Below are 22,926 nucleotides of genomic sequence, written 5' to 3'. Positions count from 1 at the left end.
AATAAGTGGTGCTTCTGGAGTCAGCTGTGAACCTGTTGATCTTGTTCTTTCTTTATTAGCAAGGGAAGATCCAACCAGGTATTTCAATGCTCAACATTAACAGCTAAGGCTATGAGTCCAGTCTCATTAGTCCATGCACTTCACCCTAGATCCCACTTCATTTTGTGATGGTCTAATCGGTACAGCTTGTACTAAACTCTGGCCCATCGTTCACACCTCATATTTAGCTTTGAAATCTGCTGCTACTACCTCAGACTTGAGGAAGAGGCTGGATGCCTAAACACCTTTTTAACACATCCAGGCTGGCATCTACCCAGGGTGACAGCCTGCAAACCCCATTTCTTTTTCTAAGTGCTGCAGGGAAACAAGGAGGAAGAGAAGGTGGGTTTTACAGCATATGCAAAGTGCCTTGTGCAGCCCACAGCTCAGTGCCACCAAGGACAGAGCTGCCTCCAACAGATCCTGCTCTGCATGCAGCTGGAAGGACACATAACCAAGAAAGCCACTGAGATTGCCATGTCTAATCCTTCCACCACAAGTAGACACTTCCCACTCTCCTCCTCTGAAGAGATTGCTATTGATAAGTCAAAGGCACAGGGCTGTAGCAGAGACCTCCTAGAACCTTAGTTTTATCTCCATCCCTGTGGATTACATGGACACAGTCTTTTCTGCCAGTCTGTTTCCTTTTCAGGCCAGTGGGAAGGAGGCTAGGAAGAGCGTGGAGTTTGCAGGTTGTTCCAGTCCCTGCAAATCAGCCTTACAGACACCTCTCTACTCAGCCAGCAGCGCTGCCTCAGCTGCCTGACGAGCAGGCAGCTTCCTAATTGCCCTTGAATGCTCCCATGTTAGACCTGACCAGCAAAAGCACTTCAAGCATAATTAGAGGCATCAAGCATGGTAGCAGGATTACAAGCATCTTCCCCTCCCTGTCAAATTAATATTCCTTCCCTAGCACAGGTACACTGTGCCTGGAAATGATGGGCTATTAGCTCATCCATACAGCTGCTTTCATTCAGCCAGCAGGAGGGAATATGTACAGGAGGAAAAAACAGGCTTTTTTCCTGAGGAAACATCACAGCATTGAAGACAGGGGAGGACACGGGCTGCCCCTGTACCACTGTACAGGCACAAGGCTTACATGTGTGCCCTGAGCACAGCTCATACTATCAACTCTCTGGCATGGGCAATGGACTAGATTTGGACTGAAAAAGAGCAGGGTCTTCATAAATCTTAGACCCACTGGGGTTAGGCACAAACTTCCCTCCTGGCACTTTCATAGACAAATATTTTGAACATGGGAGTTGGTACCTTCCTACAGCACTGCTCCTTGCCTGAGCCTTTCTCCTCAACAAAATGCATATAGTTTTAGCAAAGGATTTATGGTTTTCTTGTGCTAATCCAGCATTATTCAACTTGCTAGAGGACACCTGTTTAACACAAAACGATGCAAGCTCTTGCATTAATAAATATTGATTTTATCCATGGGAGACACTGGTTATTTTTATTTCTCATTGTTAGAATCTTTTTCAAGGAATTTGCAGCACTCAGTAATAACACAGTTTCATCTAATTACAGTGACTCTCTTTAAAAAGGGTAACGTTTAAGAGAGGGAATCCTACATGGGGATTTATTTGCTTTTGTCCAGCTCTAACAAAGCAATATTGAGGTAGGAGAATAGGATGACAAACTTTCTGTCCCAATTTACTTTGCCAGTGGCTGGTTTTATTGATTTTAAGTGTTGAGCTCATGCTTTTCATGTTCAGAAAGCAGCAGCACTTAAGGCAGCTGCAGGCAGAGAGGGAACATTCATTAAAACATACACCTTGCAACTTCAAAAGCCAATTCTGAACTCATTGTGTCATGTTTTTGGGCAGATGTCCTAACTGCACTGGAAGAAACATTGACTGTACCTTAGCCAAAATAATCATACAAAAATTATTACAATTAAGCATCTATACTCACACAGGTGAAGTCCAACCCATCTGCCTTTAACAGCAATAACCTGGCACCTGCAGGTTTTAAAGATGCTGGACTGAGCCTATGACTTCTCCTCTTTGAGTTTCCAATATGAAAATTCATATTTCAATACCGAAAATGCAAATTATAGCTTAATTAAGGAAATACAGATTATTTTTTCTCTATACAGATAATGTTGCACATCTTCAGTCAACTTTAGTGGTTGTTCCTTTCAGATAGAAGATCTCCTAACCTCACAACCAAGCAAAGGGGCGAGTAAACCAAAGCAAAGTGCTGAAAACTCATTTCATGTATCTCATAGAGGGAATATAACACAGTTATATAGGAGCACAGGCTCTTTTTCAGACTCACACTTGTATCTCACAAGGCTCTCCTTGCCCAGGGCAGAGCACAGTCAACCTGCATTCACTTCAGCAGGAGCTGAGGGCACTGATGACCAACCCCACTGGTGCCTCTGGCCAAGATCACTCAGCTTCAAAGAGCATATCCCATGCTAAGATCCTGCACGCAATGTTCAGCCAGGAACACAGCACTAGGAGAGGATATTCTCTTTGCTAAAGCTCAACTGGGGCAGTTAAAAAGTGAGGGACCCCTGTCCCACCTGCTTTTTATCTCAATATGTTCCCATTGCATTTGGCTGAGGTGCACAAGGGCGGGTGTCCAAGCCATCAGAAGTGAACCTCAGCTGTGGGTAGAAAGCAGATGCTTTCTTCTTACCTGTGATGAAGCCCACACAGATGTAGAGCTGCAGGATGCTGGTGCAGAAGGCTGCTGACACCATCCCAATGCCACAGAGCAGGCCTCCAAATATAACCACGGGTCGGCTGCCATAGCGGTTTACTAAAATACTGCTAATGGGACCTGGGGAAAGAGAACAAAATGACCCTTGAGGTGGGTATCTTCTGACAGAAGGGCGTGTTTGACACAAAGCAGGTATAATTCTGCAGTATCAGTACCCTTGAGGTTCTGCTGAAAGCTTCGAGGGTGACTTCAGCAAGAAAATGGAAAAAGAGAGAAGGATGATCCGCACTGTGTGGAAATGGCAGCACGTCCCATGCCACACAGTGGCTGTGTAGTCAGTGACAGTTCCTGCCCCCAGGACTTTACAAGTGTCATCAGAGAAGGCAAACACAGTAATAAATCAGGTGAACACAGGATCCCAACATAGGAGCTTCTTGATTTAATATGATGCTAAACCAGGCACACACAGGTTCATATTACGAGGCTGATATAACGAATACTGTTGCATTTTTCATACCTCTATTTAATGCGATTCCAATACTGCTGACCAGGACTGAAGCTTCAGTAGAACAGTTGTTAATTAAATCTTAATAGCCATCTATGTAGGTAGAAACAATGTGGGATGATGGATTAGCTGGAGCTCAAAAGAATCAGTTTGGTCTTGCATTTATGTAAAGAAGTGGTTCAGGAAAGTGCAAAACTACAAAAGAGAGAAACAGCTTCACAAAAACTGCACACTGAAAGGATGCATTCAAAGCTGAGGAAGTGGAACAGGCCAGCAGCTTTGGGTAGAGAAGGAAAGAAAGAAGGTCTTGTGTACAGTAGTCTCAACCAGCTGTAGGACTAATAAAATCAGAATCACCAAATAATATGTGTCAGAGGGACTTGGAAGATCTCAGCACCAACCTCCTGCTCAAAGCAGGGTCAACTCTGAAGTTAGATCAGAGAGAAAGTAAACTGAGCAGGAAAGAGCAGTCCAGAAGTTAGGCTATGAAATGTGGAAAAAAAAAAAAAAAAAGATTCTGTATTGCTCAAATTGAGAATTACTCAAGCTGAGCCAAATTGCTGCAGAAATTATGCTGGAAATAAAGCAGGGGGATACAGGCAGCATTTAGTATCTTATCTTACCGGATGATTGCTCAGCACACAGCAATGGTCTTTCAGAGCCCAGTGAGCTCATTTGCCTTCATTCCTGCTGTTCCAAACAGCCCATACTGTCCACACACAGATTACTGGAAATGGGTATTTTAAGCTTACAGGCATCTCTGGAGAGTCTGACTGTGGGATCTGCCTCACCACAGACCCCTTTAGTAGGATATTTACCTTTGCTGAAATAATCTCAGCCAGAAATAGTGCCAGAGCTCTCTCCAGACCCTGCAAACCACAGCACAGGAGCCAGATCAAAAAAAGAAAAAAAAAAAAAAAAGCCCAATATCCCCTCAGCATGGCTGGCAGCATCCAAGTAAGTTCTCAGCTGTTATACTGTGCAAGAGCAAAAATCAGTAGGTATGACAGGTTTAATCTCAGGAATTATAACATTTGTAACAATTGTAACATCTGTAATGTGTGAAATACTTTCCATGGGATGTCCAAGGTCAAAACAATCATAAAGGAAACACACACAAGATCAGTCTTAACAGCACCCCTGGAACTGTATGGTCTGGTCCCATTAAATGCACCATTCAAATAGCACTTCTGTGAGTGTATCATTTTGTGAAGAGTTTTTTTGCCTAATCCTGTAACTGGATTCACATGCATGTGTCCTTTTCCTGCACAGAGCACTACAGAATGCAATGAGGAGTTCTGAGGAAGGAGATATATATGTCAGATCAACACAGCAAGAAAGGGACCCCTTTCTCATTGATTTTCCCCTGCAGAACATCTGGACTAAACTATCGAGGCACGGCAGAAGCCCCAGTGAAGGCCATGGTGAGCAATGAAACTGCATGGAAAGCATCAGCTACGCCTGCACTTTACAAGACACCAGAGAATCCAGCCCAAGGCCTCAAACAGCTGGGAAACCAAACTTCCCTGAGCTGCTGCTCATAGGGTGAAGGTTTTGTAATAATCCTGTGCAGCCCTTTCAAAAGCACTGAAGCAAATGCAAACTCACATCCCCAAAATTACTTCCACTTAAGTCATCTGGACCTACAGAAGTGTCCATAGGCTGTAGTGAAGCAGCCTGTCAACAGCTTTCCCTCTCTTGGCAGAAACTGGCACACGTGATATGTCACTTAGCTGTGCACCCTTCAGCATGCAACCTCTGCCCATTTGGGCAGGCGTATGGACCAGAGACACATCCACCTTCACCCTGCCTGGATGTCTTCAGTGATCAGCGTCACACCCAGCAGGTCTGAATGCACCTCCCTGCCCTGCTCTGCCACAGGCCACCCAGAGCATGTTTCTGGTAGGGGGCTAATTAGCCATCAGGTAACTGCAACAGCAGGGTTCTGGGGAGCTTCAGAAAACATCAAATAGCTCAAGTCAAGGTTGAGGAATTAAGAAGAGGGCACAACAAAGCCAGCATGGCAGTTGTGGGAAATAGGAAACACGATTACTGCTTTGCTTGCAGCTACTGCAAAAATTTAAAGTGTGCCAGCCCCTGGAATCACGGTGTAATTGAAAAGCAGGACCTGTCATTTACCAGTTATTCAGCCTGCATGAAAAGAATAAGGATGGTGTGTATTACCACACAGAAACCAATTACAGTAACAATGTGTGCAGCTTGGATCCCAAGGCACTTGTACTTGTTAATACCTGCCTGGTCAAATGTGCAGGAACCACAGGCTCCCTGTCCTGGCATCCAAACTAAATCATCCTTCCTTCCTGCAAGGCAATGATGGGAGAAACTAACAGGAGTTGGGGTGACAGAGTCAGGTGAGGACAGGGCAAGAGAAACAGCTGGCAAAGCTCTCAGAAAGCCACCATTTACCTGGTTTGACCTTGCAGAAGCAGCCACACAAATACTGTCAGAGTCCCTGAAAAGTCACAGCCAGGAGCAAAAGCCACCTCAGCAACTGAGCACATCCCCAGCGCGTGGCTGCTCAGGGACCAGAGCAGCCAGGGTTGGTGTCAGCCAGCCAGCACTGTCCCCACAGCCCCACTACCATGGCAGCATTGCAACTTCTAATCAGAAAATTAAAATATAATAACCCTCTTGTACCCCATTCCATTCCAAGGCCAAGGCTGCTGACGTGGAGGTGGTAGCAGCCGGTGCTTCGCTGCAAGAGGGGGTGGCATTTCAACCCTCTCAGACTTAGGAAACAAGGCAGCCCCTTCCACAGCCCAGCAGTAAATCCCTACAGTCTGGAAAGCAACAGTGTATACCAAATATCCCTGAAAGATGCAGCCTGGAATCATGGCACTCCTGGAAGACTGATGTACTCTAAAGCACCACCCTCAGCCCATATAAATCATGCTGGTTTAGTGCCTGTCCTGTACAAAGCCTCTTTTTTCTCATACTTGTGGCAGATTTCCATTCATTGTTAGCTGGTACATGAAAGGCCATGTCAAAGAAGCTGATCTTGGTGGCAAGCAAAATACAGCAACTCACCAGTGGGAAATACAGCAAGCCCTAACTCATTTATTAGCTTGTCCAATTACTTTTCACCTTGAGTTTTGTGTTTGCAGAAGTGAAAAGGACCCTGAAGAGGAGATTATAAAGCCATAAAGAAAATGCAAAATACCCTGGACTCTCCTCTCTTCTCCTCCACAAAGCTAGGCCATCTTGTCATTTATTCTTTTTGAGCCTCTGAACTATGATCCATAACAAAGTTGGCATTTAACAAGAAATATCAATCCAGACTGGCCTAAACTCCTGCAAGTACAATAATGCTCCAAAAATGGACACCTGAATTGCCTGTTTTCCTCAACAAGCCTTATGAATTCTTTTTGAGCTGCAAAATTTGACTGCAGTGTTGGTGCAAAACACCAATGCATTGTAACAAGGTCTAAAACATTTTTCTCTCATATATATATATATGTATTTTTATTATTTTTTTATATATATATATATTTATATGTATCCCTTATTTGTAAAGTTTGGGTTATCATTTTTTGACTTAACCTGATAGTAACTGAAACAGTTTTCTCCCTTTTCATTGCTGAAGTGTTTCTGTGCAGGGCTCTCCAAGAAGCAGGTAGGAGCTGAGACCCTGAAAGACTGACCCCATACCCCAGAGGCCTCCATGCAACTTAGGTTTTTTCCCAGGTTTCACAAGGCTGACCTTCTGACAGTGCAAAGCAGCACAGAGCTATTGCAAACATCACATGTCTGCTGGTAAGACCCTTTGATGGCCAAGAAGATGATAAAATAGCAACACTAAAAACAGTTCACTGCTTGGACCCCAGTGGTGGTAGATTTGGGACCACCAGTGCCCCCACTGCTGGGGGCTGCAACATGCAGCCCAGCTTTTCCCACTACTTTTGCAGTGACAAGTGGCTCTGAAGAGCTGTTACTACACAGGGACACTGGTCAGCAGCAAAAGAACTGCCCAAAGAGTTAATATTTTCACAAACTGCTGTGAAAACACAGATAAATGCTAAGGAACTCAGCATGACATGACTGGCATTGACTGTGGAGTCACTGGGGATGTAAGAAGGAGCAGACGTACTCAGCTGGGAGGAAAGGGGGTGAAAATCATTTATATTAATAAAACAAAGTCTATTATTACACTAGTAGTAAAACAACGAGAGGAGCAGGGCTGCAATTTCCTCAGTAATAATCTCATTCCCTCAGTGGAATAACAACACTGCCTTTGGCCTCATCATTTATCCACCAGGGTACCAGCCCATTGTAACAGAGCAGCCTCCTCATTACCCCACCAATGAAAGCAAGAGCCCCCCGTGTCATTACCAGGCTGTCAGCACCCCCAGCCCCCCGGGGCAGGGGATTGGTGTCAGCAATCAGCACCCAGTAACAATGCATGGCCCAGAGAGAATGTGGCCTGAGAAGACAGTCACAAAGGCAGGGAGAAAACATAAGAGGGTTAAAACGTGTAGCCTTTCAGTCTTTTCCCTTCCTAGAAGTCCAAGGTCCAGGACCTGAGTGGTTCATACTCCTAAGTGTTTGTCACCCAGGCTTGGAGAGCTGCTGCTCAGCAGCTGGCCCATGTTAAAATGAGCCCTGTGTCTTCTCCAGAGGAGAAGAATGGCTGGTACCTGGTAATAATGCAGTGAACTCATATTCTCAGCTGCTTGATTCAGATGGTTTGTGTTGTATCTGAAATGGCTGAGGAGGCCCCACACAACTGGCTCTTCCTCTGATGGTGCTGCAGACAGAATGGTCAGGCACGCCAGTGCTGGAGGACAAGTGGTAGCGAGCAAACCCCCCCAGGTGACAGCCATGGTATCAAACACCCTCTGCCAGGCCCCAAAGGGCAGCTTCCAGAGACCTGTGACCCCTAAACTGCCCTGATGCCTTCTGTTAGTTTTACTTTGCACTGCAAATAAACACTTTTTTAAAAGGAGGCTGAAGTCCAGCATGTGCAATAACAGCTCCAACAGCAAACCAGTGACCAGGAGCTGCCCTCTCCTTCTTCCTCACAGGTAAGGAAAATGGTCTGTACATGAAAGAGGACAACAGCTGCAGTTTCAACACAACCCCTGTGAGTTGCATAAGCCAAGCAGGGGAGAGGCTGCCTGGACATGTTACTAGGCCATCAAACTGGTGGGCCCAGGCTCTGGGCTGCTGGGTCTCCCATATCCAGCTGAGAAGGCAGTGGGTGTTTCTGGTGCAAAAAGCAAGCTGTGGGAGCCCTCCCTCCCTGGCCCCCACTCAAGGCATGTCCTTGGAAAACCAGGGACCCTACCCTCCCATCAGAAATACAGGCTTTGCCACAGCAGCATCCTAATGTTTAAAAAAACAAGAAAAACAAACTAGACAAGGCCCAAGCTGCAGAAAGACAAAGTGTCCTCTTTCTTACCCAGCCATCTTATCTGATCAGTGCTTCACCGTTTCCATTTCCCTGACATGCCCTGCTCTTGAGGCACAGGAGAAGCCACAGACCAACAGCTCCAAAACTGGGGCTGGAGCCAAGGTCCTTCGTGTCACTTCGTATTTAGGCAATTAAATAACTGCTCCTGCAAGGGGATGGCACCACAGGTGCTGAGCACACAGCTGGTTTCCCCAGGCTGCTGGTTTGGATCTCACAGCAGATCGCAGCCACTGACCTTCAGAAGGTCACATCATCATGTTTTTTTAAATTTCTTTCCCATGAATTTTTTAGCTAACCTTCTGCTTTGGAAGGTCTGCTGACTTCATTCCCTTCCATCACCTGAAGCTCAGCCACAGAACGTGAGTTCCCTGGGCAGCTGAAACACCTGTTCCCTGAGATCAGCAGCCCTTTGTCACTGGTCTTAACACACTGCTCCACAAGCGAGTCAGCCCCTACCTGGCCATGCTCTTCAAAGAGCTCTGTCCAACTCCTGGAAGCCCTGTGAAACTTGACCAAGAGACCAGTTGCCCTGGAGAGCCATTCAGGGGCAGAAAAGGTGCAATGCTGCAGGACAGGCTGGTACCCAAGCTCTCGCACTCCTTAATCCAGCAGCACACAAACGTGGTGCTGAGCTGGGAAGAAACTTTCACATGTTAGAACTGCACCCAGAGGAGTGGATTATCATTTACTCCTGGGCTTAACACTTGTCTGCCAAGCATTAACAACCCCCAACCAAAACTCGCTGCTTTCTTCTTCCTAGTTCTTATTAATCTTGGGGTTTATTAAGTCTACCACATCTCTATTACTTGCTGCCTGGTGACCTTGCTAGCTTCAATGAAGGACAAAATGATAAAGCTTTGTGACCAAGTCCACGAACACAGAAATATTTCACCTGAACCTATAGTGCTATTATCGCTCTTAAGTAGAACAGGGCTATTAAAAAAAATAAAAAATATAAGCACATACGTGGTGACCTTGCAGGACTTGAGTGCTCTGTAAGAGTCAGGAGAAGTATATGAATCAGCAGCATCATCCATTACAGAAATCAAATCATTCCTCACCTGGCTTTCTTAACAAAATCCATGATTGTAATGGTGCTGCTACTCCAGGGATTTCCAGAGAGTGGGAAGACGTCTTGCTTCAATGACATGGGAAGGCTGATGGACTGTTAGTGGGACTCCAAGAAGTGGTGAGGATCATTGAAAGGAGGAGGCCCAGCACTCAACCATAGCAGGAGACTCCACACAAAAAATCTCCTGCAAAATGCTGGGCAATGCATGAGACACAACTCTGCCAGGCATCCCCATCACTGAGCTCTTAGCAAAAAACACAGTAAAGACTCCACTGGGCAAGGCTCATCCAGCCCCAGTGCCTGTGGTCCATCAGGCAATGTCTAAGCCAAAAGTGACTCCCAGAGAGCTTGCACCTTCTGAGGCCTGGCCTGGGCTCTCTTACTCACTTGCTGCTTATCTGAAAAACAACCCACACCTCTCTTCCCATGCCACAGTCTCCCCATTTTAGTGTTGTGGAAAGCACTTGCAACCACTTGAGGTGGATGGAAAGCCCTTGATGAGGCCTTCTGGAGGTAGAGAAGGTTTTGATGAAGTTTAGACCAGACCAGAAGAGAACATTGGCAGTTTTGATTAAGTTAAAAACTGCAGAATCAAATTCATTATTAATATAGCTTTATGCAACTGCATGCTGTAAGGTGCTTTCTAAACCTGTCACTGCAATTTATCATGCTAGCAGTGTAATAAAATACAGCTATAAAATTCTGGATTAAATGTTCAAGGTCAATAGTCGACTTTCAACTTCCCAATCTCTTCCTTGCTGCTTTAGCAGATGCTCTATTAAGCAGTTACAGGCTCTGGGAGAAAGTTATTTTAGAGAAAAGATTCAGTTGTGGAACATCTCCAAACTTAAATCTTCGGACATTTTATTCAATTACAAAATAATGAATAATAAATAACAAGAGGAGTAAACACTGGCTGGCTGCAGGATAAAGCTTTTACTGGAGAAATGTTCTCATTTCTCTTGTGTTTGCAAAACTTGGCTCTCTGCATCTGTCTTGGAATATAGACAGAAGGTGAGTCCTTAATTTTAATAGAAATTTGGTTCTGTAAGACCAGCACCCTGGAGATTTTGGGGAAGTTTTACAGGAGCAAATAGTGAGACTGAGACCAAGAATCCACTGCAGTAGATACTGAATAAAAACAATGTATGGGCCTGGTGCAACTTGGCTTTTTACATATCCAGGGGCAACAGAAGCAGCACGTGCATCTACAAAATGCATACAAACGTGCACCAGGCTTAGCTGCACAGCAATTACAAAGGGATGAGATTCTTCAAAATTAGGATACCAAAAAAAACAATAAATGTCAAAAGCCTTCTCTAGACCCAGCTATTCAAGCATATCAGCTGAAATGAGTCTGTGTCAGGATCTGGTCTCTGAATTTCACTCAGATTACTTATGTTGCTTCATTACAATGATAAAAGGATCATTTTGCACACACAAAATGCAGGGGAAAAAAAACCGAAAATGCAAATAGTGTCCTAAGTGTTAAATTATTCTCTCTATTCTGGCACATGTACCAGAAAGCTGGCTCATTGTTCAAACTCTAACTGCTGGCCATAATAATAGACATTACTTCTTCCTGAGATCTTTACCTCCCTTATAGCCCTAGAGGAGACTGTACCACCTATAAGAACATTGCTGCTATTAAATTACTGGCATCAGTGTTTCTTACTTTTAGAGTGTTAGGCTCCTCCCCCCCAGATGCTGAATAGGGCAACTGAATTACTAGCAAAATAATATTTCTTATCTTTTCTTTCCTGTGAACCCAACTGCCTCCTGCTTTCCCTGGGTAAAAGGGACTCACCAGCTTGAAATGTGTCACCCTTAAAAATGGGAAAAGGGCAGCTCAGCTCAATGAACATGACACAGGCACATGGCCCAAGTCAGGAAGAGTGAAGGTCAAAGGCTTTTGGTTTTACAATTACATTATTTAAGATTGTCTCCCTGAACAAATCTCATCCCTGCAGATGAGGCAGGACCTTGGGAGCCTTGGACTTCTGTATTGTATCTCAAGGAGGCAGCTGCAAAAGAAACCCCACCAGAGGCAAGCAGCAGCATGGTGGGAGCCTGTGATGTTCCACATTTTGACAATACTTTGTGTCCTCATCAACCCCACAGCTGGATAACTGGGAACTGAGGTGCAGCTGGAAACATCTTTAGGGAAGGAATTTCCCCTAGTCTTTAAGGGATGGATCCTGGTGTCTTCTCTTTACAGACAAAGACTCTGCTCACGAACACTTATTTGGGGTAAAGAATGAGTTCTTTGCCCAGAGAGGGAAAAAAAAAAAAAAAGTAGAAACATTGCAAAAGAGAAATCCTTCTTTATCAGATTGACATTTGGCCAGAGAAAAGCAATGTTCCCTCATGCTCCTCACTCACCAATCTCCCACTTTGCCCTCCACCACTGGAAACATGGAATTGCTGAAAATGAACACTGGCAAGAACTGCAAGTCATAAAGTCCAGGCTGTCCACTTTGCTGCACACTAATCTGTTTTATTACTTGTATTATAGTGACAGCATTTTTTTCTGCAACCTAGTTCAAATTAAGAAACTGGGGGATAAGACACATGAAAACCTGCAATATATATTGCCAGAGCCTCAGCTGGTGTAAAACAGCTTCCATGGGGAATTCAGGAAAAAGGGAAGGGCAGAAACAGTGTCAGCTGCTGATTATTCAGTCTTAGTCTGAAAAGCTGGCACTGTTCTGGTGTTGCAAGCACTGTAAATCTGCATCCATGCTGTCAAAGTCAACACTGCTACTCCAGTGGAGATTGGGGTTAGTTCATGCGAGCATTGTCAGAAAACACCCTTCATCTGCATTATTTATGAAAGGAAACATAAACTCTGTTACAAAGCCAGCAGCACAGCCTAAAAATTCAGTCCCCACACCAATGAGCATGCCAAGGAAATGAGGGGCTGTCTCCTCAGGATGTTTACTAACAAAAGCTGTTGTCAGTGAGACCCTCTGCTCCCTGCCAAGGTACCAGGAAGCACAGCCACCCTGAGCTCCTGGGGACAGAGGGAGCCATGCAGGGCCAGCCCTCACTAGGGACATCCCTGTGCTCAGATGCCAGCCTTGTTGCCCTGAGTCCTGGCTCTGAGAGCCACAAGACAGCACAGAGACGTGACTGAACACCAGCCTGTCCCTGAAGCCAACTGAGCACATGGCAGAGCCTGGGTGCTCTTGGAGAAAGTTTTTCATCTACATGGCCACCTTCTGAATCATGACCACTTGCTGCTGCTGGAGCAGGGGAGAGGGGGTTGGGGTGAGGCAAGTTTGGGGCTTTCCTCTCAGTGCTGTAATCTTACAGTAGCAAATGCACCCCTTGGCCCCTCTGTACCCCAGGACCCATGGACTGATGCACTGGGAAGAAGATGCTTGGTGTGATTCCACCTGCCCACCCCTGCACCTCCAGGCAGGCTGTGACAGCTCTACCTCACCAGTGATTTGGCAAAGGAAGGGAATATGGCAGTAATAACCTGGTTTAGTTACTCTACTAGTTGCTCACATTTAGCACACTCACCCCAACCACAGCCTTCCCAACAAGTCATGTCCTAATTTTAATACCAGACCATGAAATTCACAGCAGCCTCTACTCACCCACATACTTTTGGTACAAAATATTAACCATCTCTCTTTGAATTCCAAACCATGCATCTTTCTAGACACTCATTTGTAGGCAACTGAACACATTAAAGACATGGGCTGCCTGCTTTTCCTTTTCTCCCACCTGGCTCCTTCAGAGACATAGCTTACCCCAGACCTTTAAAACAGAATTTAAGTAGCACCACAACCCACTTGCTCCGTTCAGCCTATACAGAGCCCAGCTGTTTCTTTTTCACTGCAGACCACTTTTTATACTTCCAGGGCTGAGGCAAAGGTGTTTTTAACAATAAGCCCCATGGAAATCTATCTGAAGTCCGCTGCACTCCCCAGGGCTCAGGCTCTGCATCCCATCAGCAAGGCCAAGGAGGTAACCTGGGATAATGGCACTGACTCAAGCAGAGGATTTCTCTTTCTAACTCACTGCTTGAGGTTTGCCCTCCAAGTGCTCCATTTGTGGGTTCTTCAATAGGAACTCAGCCCTTGCACAGCTGCTCTCCATAGGACCAAGCCTTTCCAGTGGGTTACAACAGAGTGAATTACAAAAGGCTCTGATTCAAGCATCAGTTCCACTTTACAAACTTTTACAAAGCAACTTTACTTTCATTACCAGCTGAGCTCTCCAAAAAGCACTGCAGTGCGTTATTAAGGAAAATAAAAATCCATTTTTAAAAACAAATAATATTTTCAGGATTGCTTTAATAGCCAGGATAAAAAATGATGAAGTTTCCTGCAATTACAGAGCATGGTTCCTGCCCACTTCCCATTGCAGATTTAATCAAAGGCACCCCAATTTTTTCATTGTCACAAAAGTGATATCAAAATAATTTTTTAAAGAGCAAAGTTATATGCACTGCTTTGCTACTGATATGAATTATTGACCCTGGCAATTTCATTGCTGTAATTATAAGCTGCCACAATAAACAAGCAGTTACTTCTTTTATTGCTGTACTCCACGCTCAATTTTGGCTGCAACCCAGGCCCAGCTATTTCATTCCAGCCTGTTCTTAGGGCTTGTTCACTGATGCTCACAGAAAGCTTTTCCTAGGTAATGAGTAATCTTCTGATTTCTGGGTCAGGGACCACCACTGCTACTCTCAGCAACACACCAGGGCCAGGCCATGTTGGTACTTCACAGCCTCTTGGGTGCAAAGGTACCAATTTGTCTCAAAGCAAGGCAGGAGGATGCCAGTGTCCCTCTGGAACAGCTCACCTCTCCCCTCACTATTGGGATACAAGGAGCAGGGCTGGAACTTCCAGCCTTTACAGGAAGAGAGGTGCCATGTGACAGAGCCAAGGCCACATTTGTTTGTGGTGTCAGATAAATCCCCCCACTCAGCCCACAGCTGGCAGCATGGCTGGGAAGGGGATCCAGCAATGGGACAACCCTTGCAGCTCAGCCTCTGGTGCACAGAGGATGCTGCACCTCTTTATAAAGGCCTCTGTGTAACACAGCCCCCAGAGTAGTGATATGAGCCCTATTTTTAAAAGCAGCAAAGGTGCTGCAAACCCAGCTGGAAATAACGGGGATGTCAGCACCAAACTGGTCACAAAGCAATTAAAAGGCATTTAGAGTCCCCCACGGGTCCAAAAGGCAGACAGAGAGATCAAAGGGCACCTGCACCCGCTGAGCGGAGTGGCAAATTCAGAAGGCACCCGTTAGAAAACCCCAACTAAACACCCATTTACCTCAACAAACTGCCCCTCAGCCCCTTCAGGTTCTATGTATGACTTGTTTCCCTAAACAACATCAGAAACACGACCAGAAAATAAACCTGTTGATAGTGCCCAAGCAGAGGGACCCTGAACGCCGGCTCGGGGCAGGGATTTCTGGCGTTTCTGCCTTCACCACAGGCCGTGGCACAGGGGCTGGTGCAGGTTTACTCACCTGCACCGTAAGTCGTGGCCAGCATGATGGAGGAGACCCACGCGATCTCGCTATAGGACGTGCCAAAGAAATCCTGGATTTCTTTGAAGAAGATGGCCAGGCCTTTGGGGAAGGCGTAGGCGAAGCCGATAGAAACAAAAGCCCCGAAGACCACGGCCCAGCCCCAGCCGCCGTCTGGCGGGCCGGGGGGTGACATGACCGGGCTGTGCCAGCCCAGCGCTCCTCGGGAAACCCTGAAAAACAAAGGGCAAAGGGGCAGGGTGAGTCCCGGAGGTGCTGCTCCCTCAGATCGCCCGTCTGCGGTGACAGCATCGCCCCAGCACAGCAGCTTCAAGCCAGTTATTCGGTTTGAATCTGGCCCTCCAGCCCTGCCGCTTCGTGTTGCCGCTCAGTGCAAAGAACATCAGCTGCACGTCATGTACGACGGTGTCTCCGGGCGCCCGTGCTGGGCTGGGGGGCAGAGCGGGACGGTGCCAAATGTGCCCCGAGGAGGTGGCTAAGATCAGAAACCGCGGCTCCCACCCGGTGCATCGCCCCACTCGTGTGTGCTCAGCACCCCTCACAGCCCCGATCCTCCCCGCACCGGGCCCCGCAGCCCCCGCAGCACCCACCTGCGGCCCCGCAGTCCCCGGAATACGGCGGGTCGGAGGGGCCGGGCCCGGGGATCCGCCCGCACCGCCCCAGAGCCCGGCCCGGCTCACCCCGCCCCGGGGCACAGACGAAACCTCCTTCGGGGTTTACGTTCCTCGCTGCTTTTCCCTTTCCCTCCCTTGTTTTCCCTCGCCCCCCCAAGCCAACGCGCGGCGGCAGGCAGCAGCAGCACCCAGCCACCCCGCGGAATTTAATTAAACCAGCCTCAGTTATTTAAATAGAAACGTTTTTCCCCACTGTGCTTCCACCAGCATCCCAGCTCTTTTCTCCTCCTCACAAAGCGGCGGGCTGCTCTCCTGTCCCTACCACCACACCTCTGCAGGCTCCTGCAGCTGCCCACCTGGTCTTCACGTTCACCAGTTGGCTGTATACTCTAAGTTCCCGCACTGAAGTCCGTTTAGGGAAACTTGAGCAGTGTTTGCTCTTGCTGGGAAGCTGCAGCTCCCCCGCCAGCCCTGCATCTTGCTCACCTTTGCCTCGCTCTTGCTTCAGTAACAGCCCTCTGGTCTTGGAGGAATTCAGCCACCTGCCCTTCCGGCCCCAATTTTAGGGAAATGCATACGGAGGTGGCAGGCGAGTGTCAGTGCCCTGTCACCTCCTGCTCTGCCTCCAGCCTCCCGGGAGAGGGAGACCTTCTTCCCTCCTTGGCTAACCACGAAGACGGAGCTATGGTTTGGGCAGATTTTACGACTCATTTCGGCTAAATAGATTTTTCATACAAACCAGCTACACTACCTCCACTGCAAACCCAGCCCTTTCTTCCCCCTGCCCCTAAAAGAGCTTCCATTTCCCCTTGCCATCTCAGCATGTTAAGGCTCACAACAACCCTTCCCAAAACTCCCAGGAGGCTGCAGTCAGTTTGCAGGAAAGAGAACCTAGCATTCAACAAACAAGTTGCTCTCGTTAGGTGTGTGGAAATTAGCTGTTTTCAAAATCTGTATTTAAAAACTGCTGCTGTTCACATTTTCCTTTCCTCCCCTTCTTTTTGAGCAGAAGAGTCCCCATGTGGTAATGCCACAGGGACCTCTCTCCTTAACCAGAAGATCCCAGCCTGCCCACAGCCCCTGTATTGGGGGTGCCAGGAGCCCTTCCCAGATAATCCAGGAAAGAGCAAACCTCTGGACTCCATAAGGCTTTGACACTGTCCCATCTCACAACCTTCCAGGTCTGTGCACAGCTCTTCCCTTCCCAAGGAACAGGGCCACACACCTTGCTGGTCCAGAGAGGCATTGCTTCCCTAATTTGGAATTAACAACACGATTTTCACATCTGGTTTGGGTACAAATACGTCAGTCTCTGATGAAATGAGGAGCTCCCCTCCTCCTTACTTCCACCCACCCTCCTATACTCCAAAACAGACCCTGTGTTACTGTAAATCCCATTCTTCTACATACACAATTAAGTAATAACAGAGATAGGGGAAAAAATCGGTGCCTCACTCAAAAGTTTTCCTGGCACAGTTAATCTAGAGCTTTAAAGATCCCCTTACAACATGTCTGTAAGATGCACAGGGTGCAGGGGCAGGCACTCTGCCATCACTGGCGACAAGAAAAGTCTCTCCAGCACAAAAACCCTGTTGGCAACTGAATGAAGTGATGTTTTCCTTTATTTTCCTACAGAGTGATGAGGGTTTGGATTAGGGGAGTTTTTCTGATTAACAGGAATGAAGTTTGTTTCAGCAGCTGTTTTCTGTGTTCAGCCAAAAATAAAATACTGGCTCAAATCTAAATAAACACACCTGAGACTGAACTTCAGCACACCCTTAGCAGCAGTGCAGAGGGAAGGGCAGATGTAAACCCCTGGGAGCAGAGGGATGAAGAAGCAACTACAACTCCAGCCATGACCTGAGCTGGAAGATGGGAGTTTTCTTCTGCAAAAACACTGATATTGGTGTAATGCTGAAGAGTGGCCTCTGCAGCAAACCCTGGTGTGACACCTTCTGGGTAGATGTTCATAGAACTGGTGACAAATTCTAAACTGGAGCAGGAAACCAGCTTCAGCAGGAGATACTGGGAGAAAACAAACGGTTCCTAAGGATGTCTGAAACCCAATAGTCTTTGCTGTCCTGTCGCTGCTCTGAAGAGATGCTCACAAAGCACAACAGCCTGAGGGCAGAGGGTGGGAGTGACAGCAGGAATCCTGGGCTCCAGAGGTCGAAAAGGACTTCCTAGCAATCTGGGGAGACTTGGGGTGATCTCACAGGAGCTGCCTACGTGAGTGCTCCCCCTCCATTTCGGCAGCACAGGCTCCCCCGGGGCTGGGCTCTGCTTACTCATCCACAGAGAGCAGACGCTTCCTGGAGGGCAGGTTTTTTAATTTGCTGGCAAGCGGCAACAAAATTGATTAAAATTGCAAAATACCTTTTCAATTGACTCATTTCCCTATCACAGCCCTCCACATAAATAAGCAGCTGCTATTGTATTCCCAGTGCTCCACTACAGAGCTGTTGAAAGAAGAAGGGCAAAGCAGGAAAAGAGGCCAGGAACAAGGCAGAACCTGAAACTCTTCCTCTCTCCCCAGAAGGGCCCATTTTCCAATCTTTGCAAAGCTTTCTGTGACAGTTCCCACAGCTAGTTTAAAATGTGGTTTTTAAATCAGTGTCCTTCACTTATCGAAGCCCAAGGTTTAATGAACAATATTTAAAATATAAGCTCACCAAAAAAAGGGACTAGTGTTGACAATTTGAGTGTTTTTTCTTTTCCTAAAAAGAAAAGGGGGGAAAACTGTTCTCTCCTGAGAATAGAAAGCATTTCTGTTTATTCTCAGTAGAGTACTTTGGTATTTGGAAAGAATTCTGTTTGAAGCCTTTTATGCAAAGCATTTTCTTGCAGCCAAAGGTAAGAGCTATGACTTTATAACCCCAAAGGTGTTTTTCCTTCATTGAATCTTTTAAAGTCAATTAAAGGCTTTAGAAATTACTTCCACATAAAAAAAATGTATCCATACCTAGCTCTGCTGCATGAAAACAGCAGCGGGTGAGGACCTAAAGAGGCAAATTCTTCTTTAAAGCATCTGGGATTGTCACTTCTAGGACACACCCACATTTCTCAAAACTATTCTGTTGTCATTTTCCGTTTGCTCGTGAAAAACATCAGCAGTGAAACCCAATCCATAACACCAGTTAAAAAGGAGCTTCTGAATTAATGAATGAGATTACAAGCACCAATTTTCTGCAAAACCCATGGCCTGGGATGTGGTACCTTTCCTGTACACAGCGTGATTGGTCTTAGGGAGAGATACCCCAGTCCTCCAAAACCAAACACACACATTTATGTTCCTCATAATATTCTTAACTTTTTCCATGGGATCAATGCATAGTAATATAGATTATTATTATTTGGGAAAAGGGTTGAATTCAGCAAAAATTCTGGACCCCACCCAGCTGCAATCATGACAGGCAAGCCTGGGGACAGGTAAATAGTTCCCTGCCCGGCGGGTGCAGAGTTGCCCGGATCCCCCCCTGCCCTCACAGCTGAGCATGACTGGGCTGATACGACACATTCCTCAGTGTTTAGCCACAAGACCTCCAGCACTCAGGGATTTACCACTAATATTTTCATGCTCAAGGTTTTAATTAAAGGAAAACTACCTCTGCCTAGCAGCTCCTTGGATGCTGAGCAATAGGAGGGATGCAGGCAGCACCCCACCATGGCACCCACGTGTGCCCCAAATGGGGCACGTGGGTCAAGCACAATCAATTGCATCCCTTGACAGCCCCCCATGGCTGTTTTGGGGGGACTTTTAGTTTCCATTCAGCCTCTCTCCAGTCATGTGAGATGCTCTGCTGCAGGGAGAGCCACAAGCCCCCTGTGTCCCTGTGCCTGGCAGTGGGGTGACACCAGATGGAGCCAAGGGATGTCGGTGCTGCCAGGACCCGCCCAGGACACTGGCAGAGCATCATGGCTCCGCTTCCCACTGCATAATGTTTCACAAGGGGATCAAGGAGAGGTCAAAACAGAAAGTTATGAAATGTCAAACTTGCTTTTTGCTAAGCCCTGGTATTAACAGTGCAGAGGCCAGGCAGGCAGAGAGATTCATGCAACATGAAATAACTCTCTCCAGAGCCAACAAACCTCTTAGATGGCTCCAGTTCTGCGTCCTTGCTGTCAGACCAACCAGGTGCATGAAGTGCTGCTGCTGGATGTGCTGATTTCTTGGAGATGATAAAATAAACTCAGCAGTGACATCACTTCTTGTTTTTCCCCTGTTTTGCAGGAGTTTAATCAGCAGCGCAAACCAAAACATTTGTGCTGGTAAAAAGATGGCTACAATTAATCTCAACCTAATAACTGAAATGTTTTCACTGGGGAATTGAAACAAATTTTTCCTTTGTGATTGCATCTTCAGCTCATTTACATTTTAACCCCAGTAGGATCTTTCTCTGTTCTATTTGGAAAATGACTGTATAGAAAGGGAAAAATAACATGGTTGAAGTATTCAAAGATGAATCAACAATTTAGCTATTAACTTTTATGGCAGAAGCCTGGCTATGCCAAGCTCTGAATGACTGAAAATTAGAACAAATAACATGGTTGTTGGTTGGTTGTGTTTTGTTTTTTTTTCAAACACTGCTGAATGCAGAGCCTGGTGGCATTTCAGATTGTGCATGCAAACATGAGTGAACAAACAGCTGGGGCAGAAGGTTGTGTTGAAGGTGTAATTACACATTAGCCAGAGCAGGTCACTCTTTCATTTGTACTGAAAATAAATGAGGGCCTTTATTGGAGGACACTGTGTGCAGAGGGAAATCTCTGCCTTTCCACCCTGTGCCTCTCCACTCCCAGACTTCTGCCTTGTTTTCCTTGCTGTAAGGTTTCACCACAGGATAACAAGTTCATACATTTTTGCTCAAGGTAAACACATAGTGAAGAAAGGCACTTTAGAGCTGTGAGAGTAAAATTAGTGCTATAGCCCATCTTATTCCAGTTTGCCTTTCCTTCTTTGCCTACTTGTTTTTACTTTGCAACAAAAGCACACACAAAAAATAAAGCACTTGCATTTCTGCCCTGTTAAGGATGGGAAGCCCTGGTAAACACCAACTGTGTCACACAGGCACCACCCTGCAAATCCCCAATGCTGTCATGGAGTAGCTCATCCCTCCAGGGATACCTGCTTACACCAGAAACAGAAGCAGCAGCTTCCTCCACCTCCTACCACTTTCAGCCAGTCACTTCACACACACTTAAAGTCACTTCATAATCCAAATTTTACCTAAAATAATTATTTTCCTGTGTTCCCATGCATCCCTTCACTTGGGAAGATGTGAAGTGGTGGTAATGTAGTAGAAAAGCAATGACCACTTAAATCCTTGGAGTTGTTTCCAAGAGCAGTGTCTGCTCTTGAATTACCAAAACACATTCCCCAGGAAGCCTGCTAAGCATCTCAGACCTGTTTGCTTATGATGCTCTTCTACTGTATTTTTCACCCTGAATGATCTCCACAAAATCACAGCTTGCAAACAGTTTCCAGGTGGTAGATGTACCCTCCATGTAAGTGGGCTTTGGCTCACCTTCACCAAGCCCACAGGTCTCCTGTAGCTTCTGATGAAAATATCCCTGTAAGAGTTCCCATATTCATTTCAGCAAAGATCTCCTGCTTAGACTGTCAAAACTAATCCAGTAAATTGTGGCTGCAGAGTCCAAACACATTCAGCCCCTTCACAAGTATCTTCTCTAAGGAATGGCCCCAGGCAGCTGGCACACAGCTGCATCCAGAAGAAGGCCACTGCTGTCTCCAGCCCAACTCCAAGGCTGTCCTGACACAAATAAATTCTCAAGTAGTTGTTAGCAGGACAGAAAGAGGATTACCCACCTTAGGGCTACACGAATAACGATTCAGCAAAGTGGGGGACTTTAGATGTCATTAAACTCTCTGATGCTTGAGAGAGGAGAGATGTTACAGGGTCACCATGAAGAGCAATTCCCACTCCAGAACAGCAAAAAGCTGGAGTTCCACAATGTTATCTCAGCCTAGATTGCAGGTCATCATCCTGGGGACAGGGGGACATCACACCAGTTTGCAGGTAGTCTCTGGGACACCACTGTTTGCAGATCATAGTACTAAAGCTGCAGAAAATTATCATAAAGAGGTAGCTTGGCCCTTGTTGGGGTTTTTTTCCCCATCAAATGAAACTGTTGTGTTGATTGATTGTAACTCCAGGAGGGCTTCTGCTCTTGATGTGAGTTCCCCAGAGAAATCTTCCTCTGGGACTGTAGTGTTCTGGGAGCAGGGACTGCTGGTTGCTGTATATATGCAGGGCACCTATTTGTTTCAAGGACAAGGATGTCCTGAACAGAGGCCAGTTTTGGCTGGTAAGTCACAGGTCCCATCACCAGTGGGGCTGCTGGACACTGCAAGGGACAGGGTGGGAAGCAGGACTGCACGAGAAAGTCTGTAACCGCTCTGCACCTAACCAGCTCCTCCTCATGGGGTGGAGGAAACCCAGCAAGCTCTTTCACTGCCTTTCAAATTCAGTTAAACACTGAGATAGGGAATCAAGAAACAGAATCCAGCATGGGAAGACATTAGTGTATGAATCAGGCAGTGTGGCTAGCTGGGTATAACACCCCTGGAGGCTGATCAGGCCTCTGTGCCCTTAGCACAGGGTGATGCAACCTACAATATTTCTGTAGGTAAACTCAGCCAGGCTCCTGTGCCTGCATTTTCTGTGCTGCTTTGCCCTTCTGGCTGACCATTGTCCAGTGGATCAAGGACGATGCTTTAGTATTAACTTTCAAGGTCTTACACAGGTTGTTCTTTAGGAGCTTGTTGAACTGTTGACACTGTGCATCCATGTCACCCCACAAGATCAAAACGCGGAGACTTTTGGTCCAAGTGTAGTATTTGTTCAAGCTTGCTGTAATCCTGGCTTTACAGACTGACCTTCCCAAGCCCCCAAAGTGCCACAGAAATCACTCCTCACAAGACAGGCTTCAAAGATTCACCTGTTATCTAGGACATCTTTACGGGGCACCCCATCACTTAACATTCTTGGAGACCTTTGGGAAATTGACACAGAATTGATTTCTAAAATTTCATTCAGTTCTCTAAATG

The 22,926-nt window shown here is 46.4% G+C and overlaps 1 protein-coding gene across 2 annotated transcripts in view; it reads right to left on the bottom strand.

Moving 5' to 3' along the window:
• LOC127388252 (monocarboxylate transporter 2-like) overlaps positions 1-21,709 on the bottom strand; it is a 29,960-nt gene extending 8,251 nt beyond the window's left edge. The window contains exons 1-3 of one of the 2 annotated variants that reach the window (XM_051627562.1): positions 15,834-15,945; positions 15,223-15,455; positions 2,695-2,838 (exon numbers count right to left, since the gene is read on the bottom strand). In XM_051627562.1, the coding sequence (XP_051483522.1) occupies positions 2,695-2,838; positions 15,223-15,418 (340 nt within the window). In that variant the 5' untranslated portion in view covers positions 15,419-15,455; positions 15,834-15,945. Of the gene's footprint in view, positions 1-2,694; positions 2,839-15,222; positions 15,456-15,833; positions 15,946-21,684 lie in introns of those variants that run through there. The other variant, XM_051627563.1, reaches the window with a different exon arrangement.
• Between the last annotated feature and the right edge of the window lie 1,217 nt (positions 21,710-22,926).

This window comes from Apus apus, chromosome 9 (genome assembly GCF_020740795.1).
Source record: "Apus apus isolate bApuApu2 chromosome 9, bApuApu2.pri.cur, whole genome shotgun sequence".
NCBI classification, from domain to species: domain Eukaryota; kingdom Metazoa; phylum Chordata; class Aves; order Apodiformes; family Apodidae; genus Apus; species Apus apus.
Note: the sequence above shows the minus strand (reverse complement) of the source record. Positions and strands in the feature narration are given on the sequence as shown.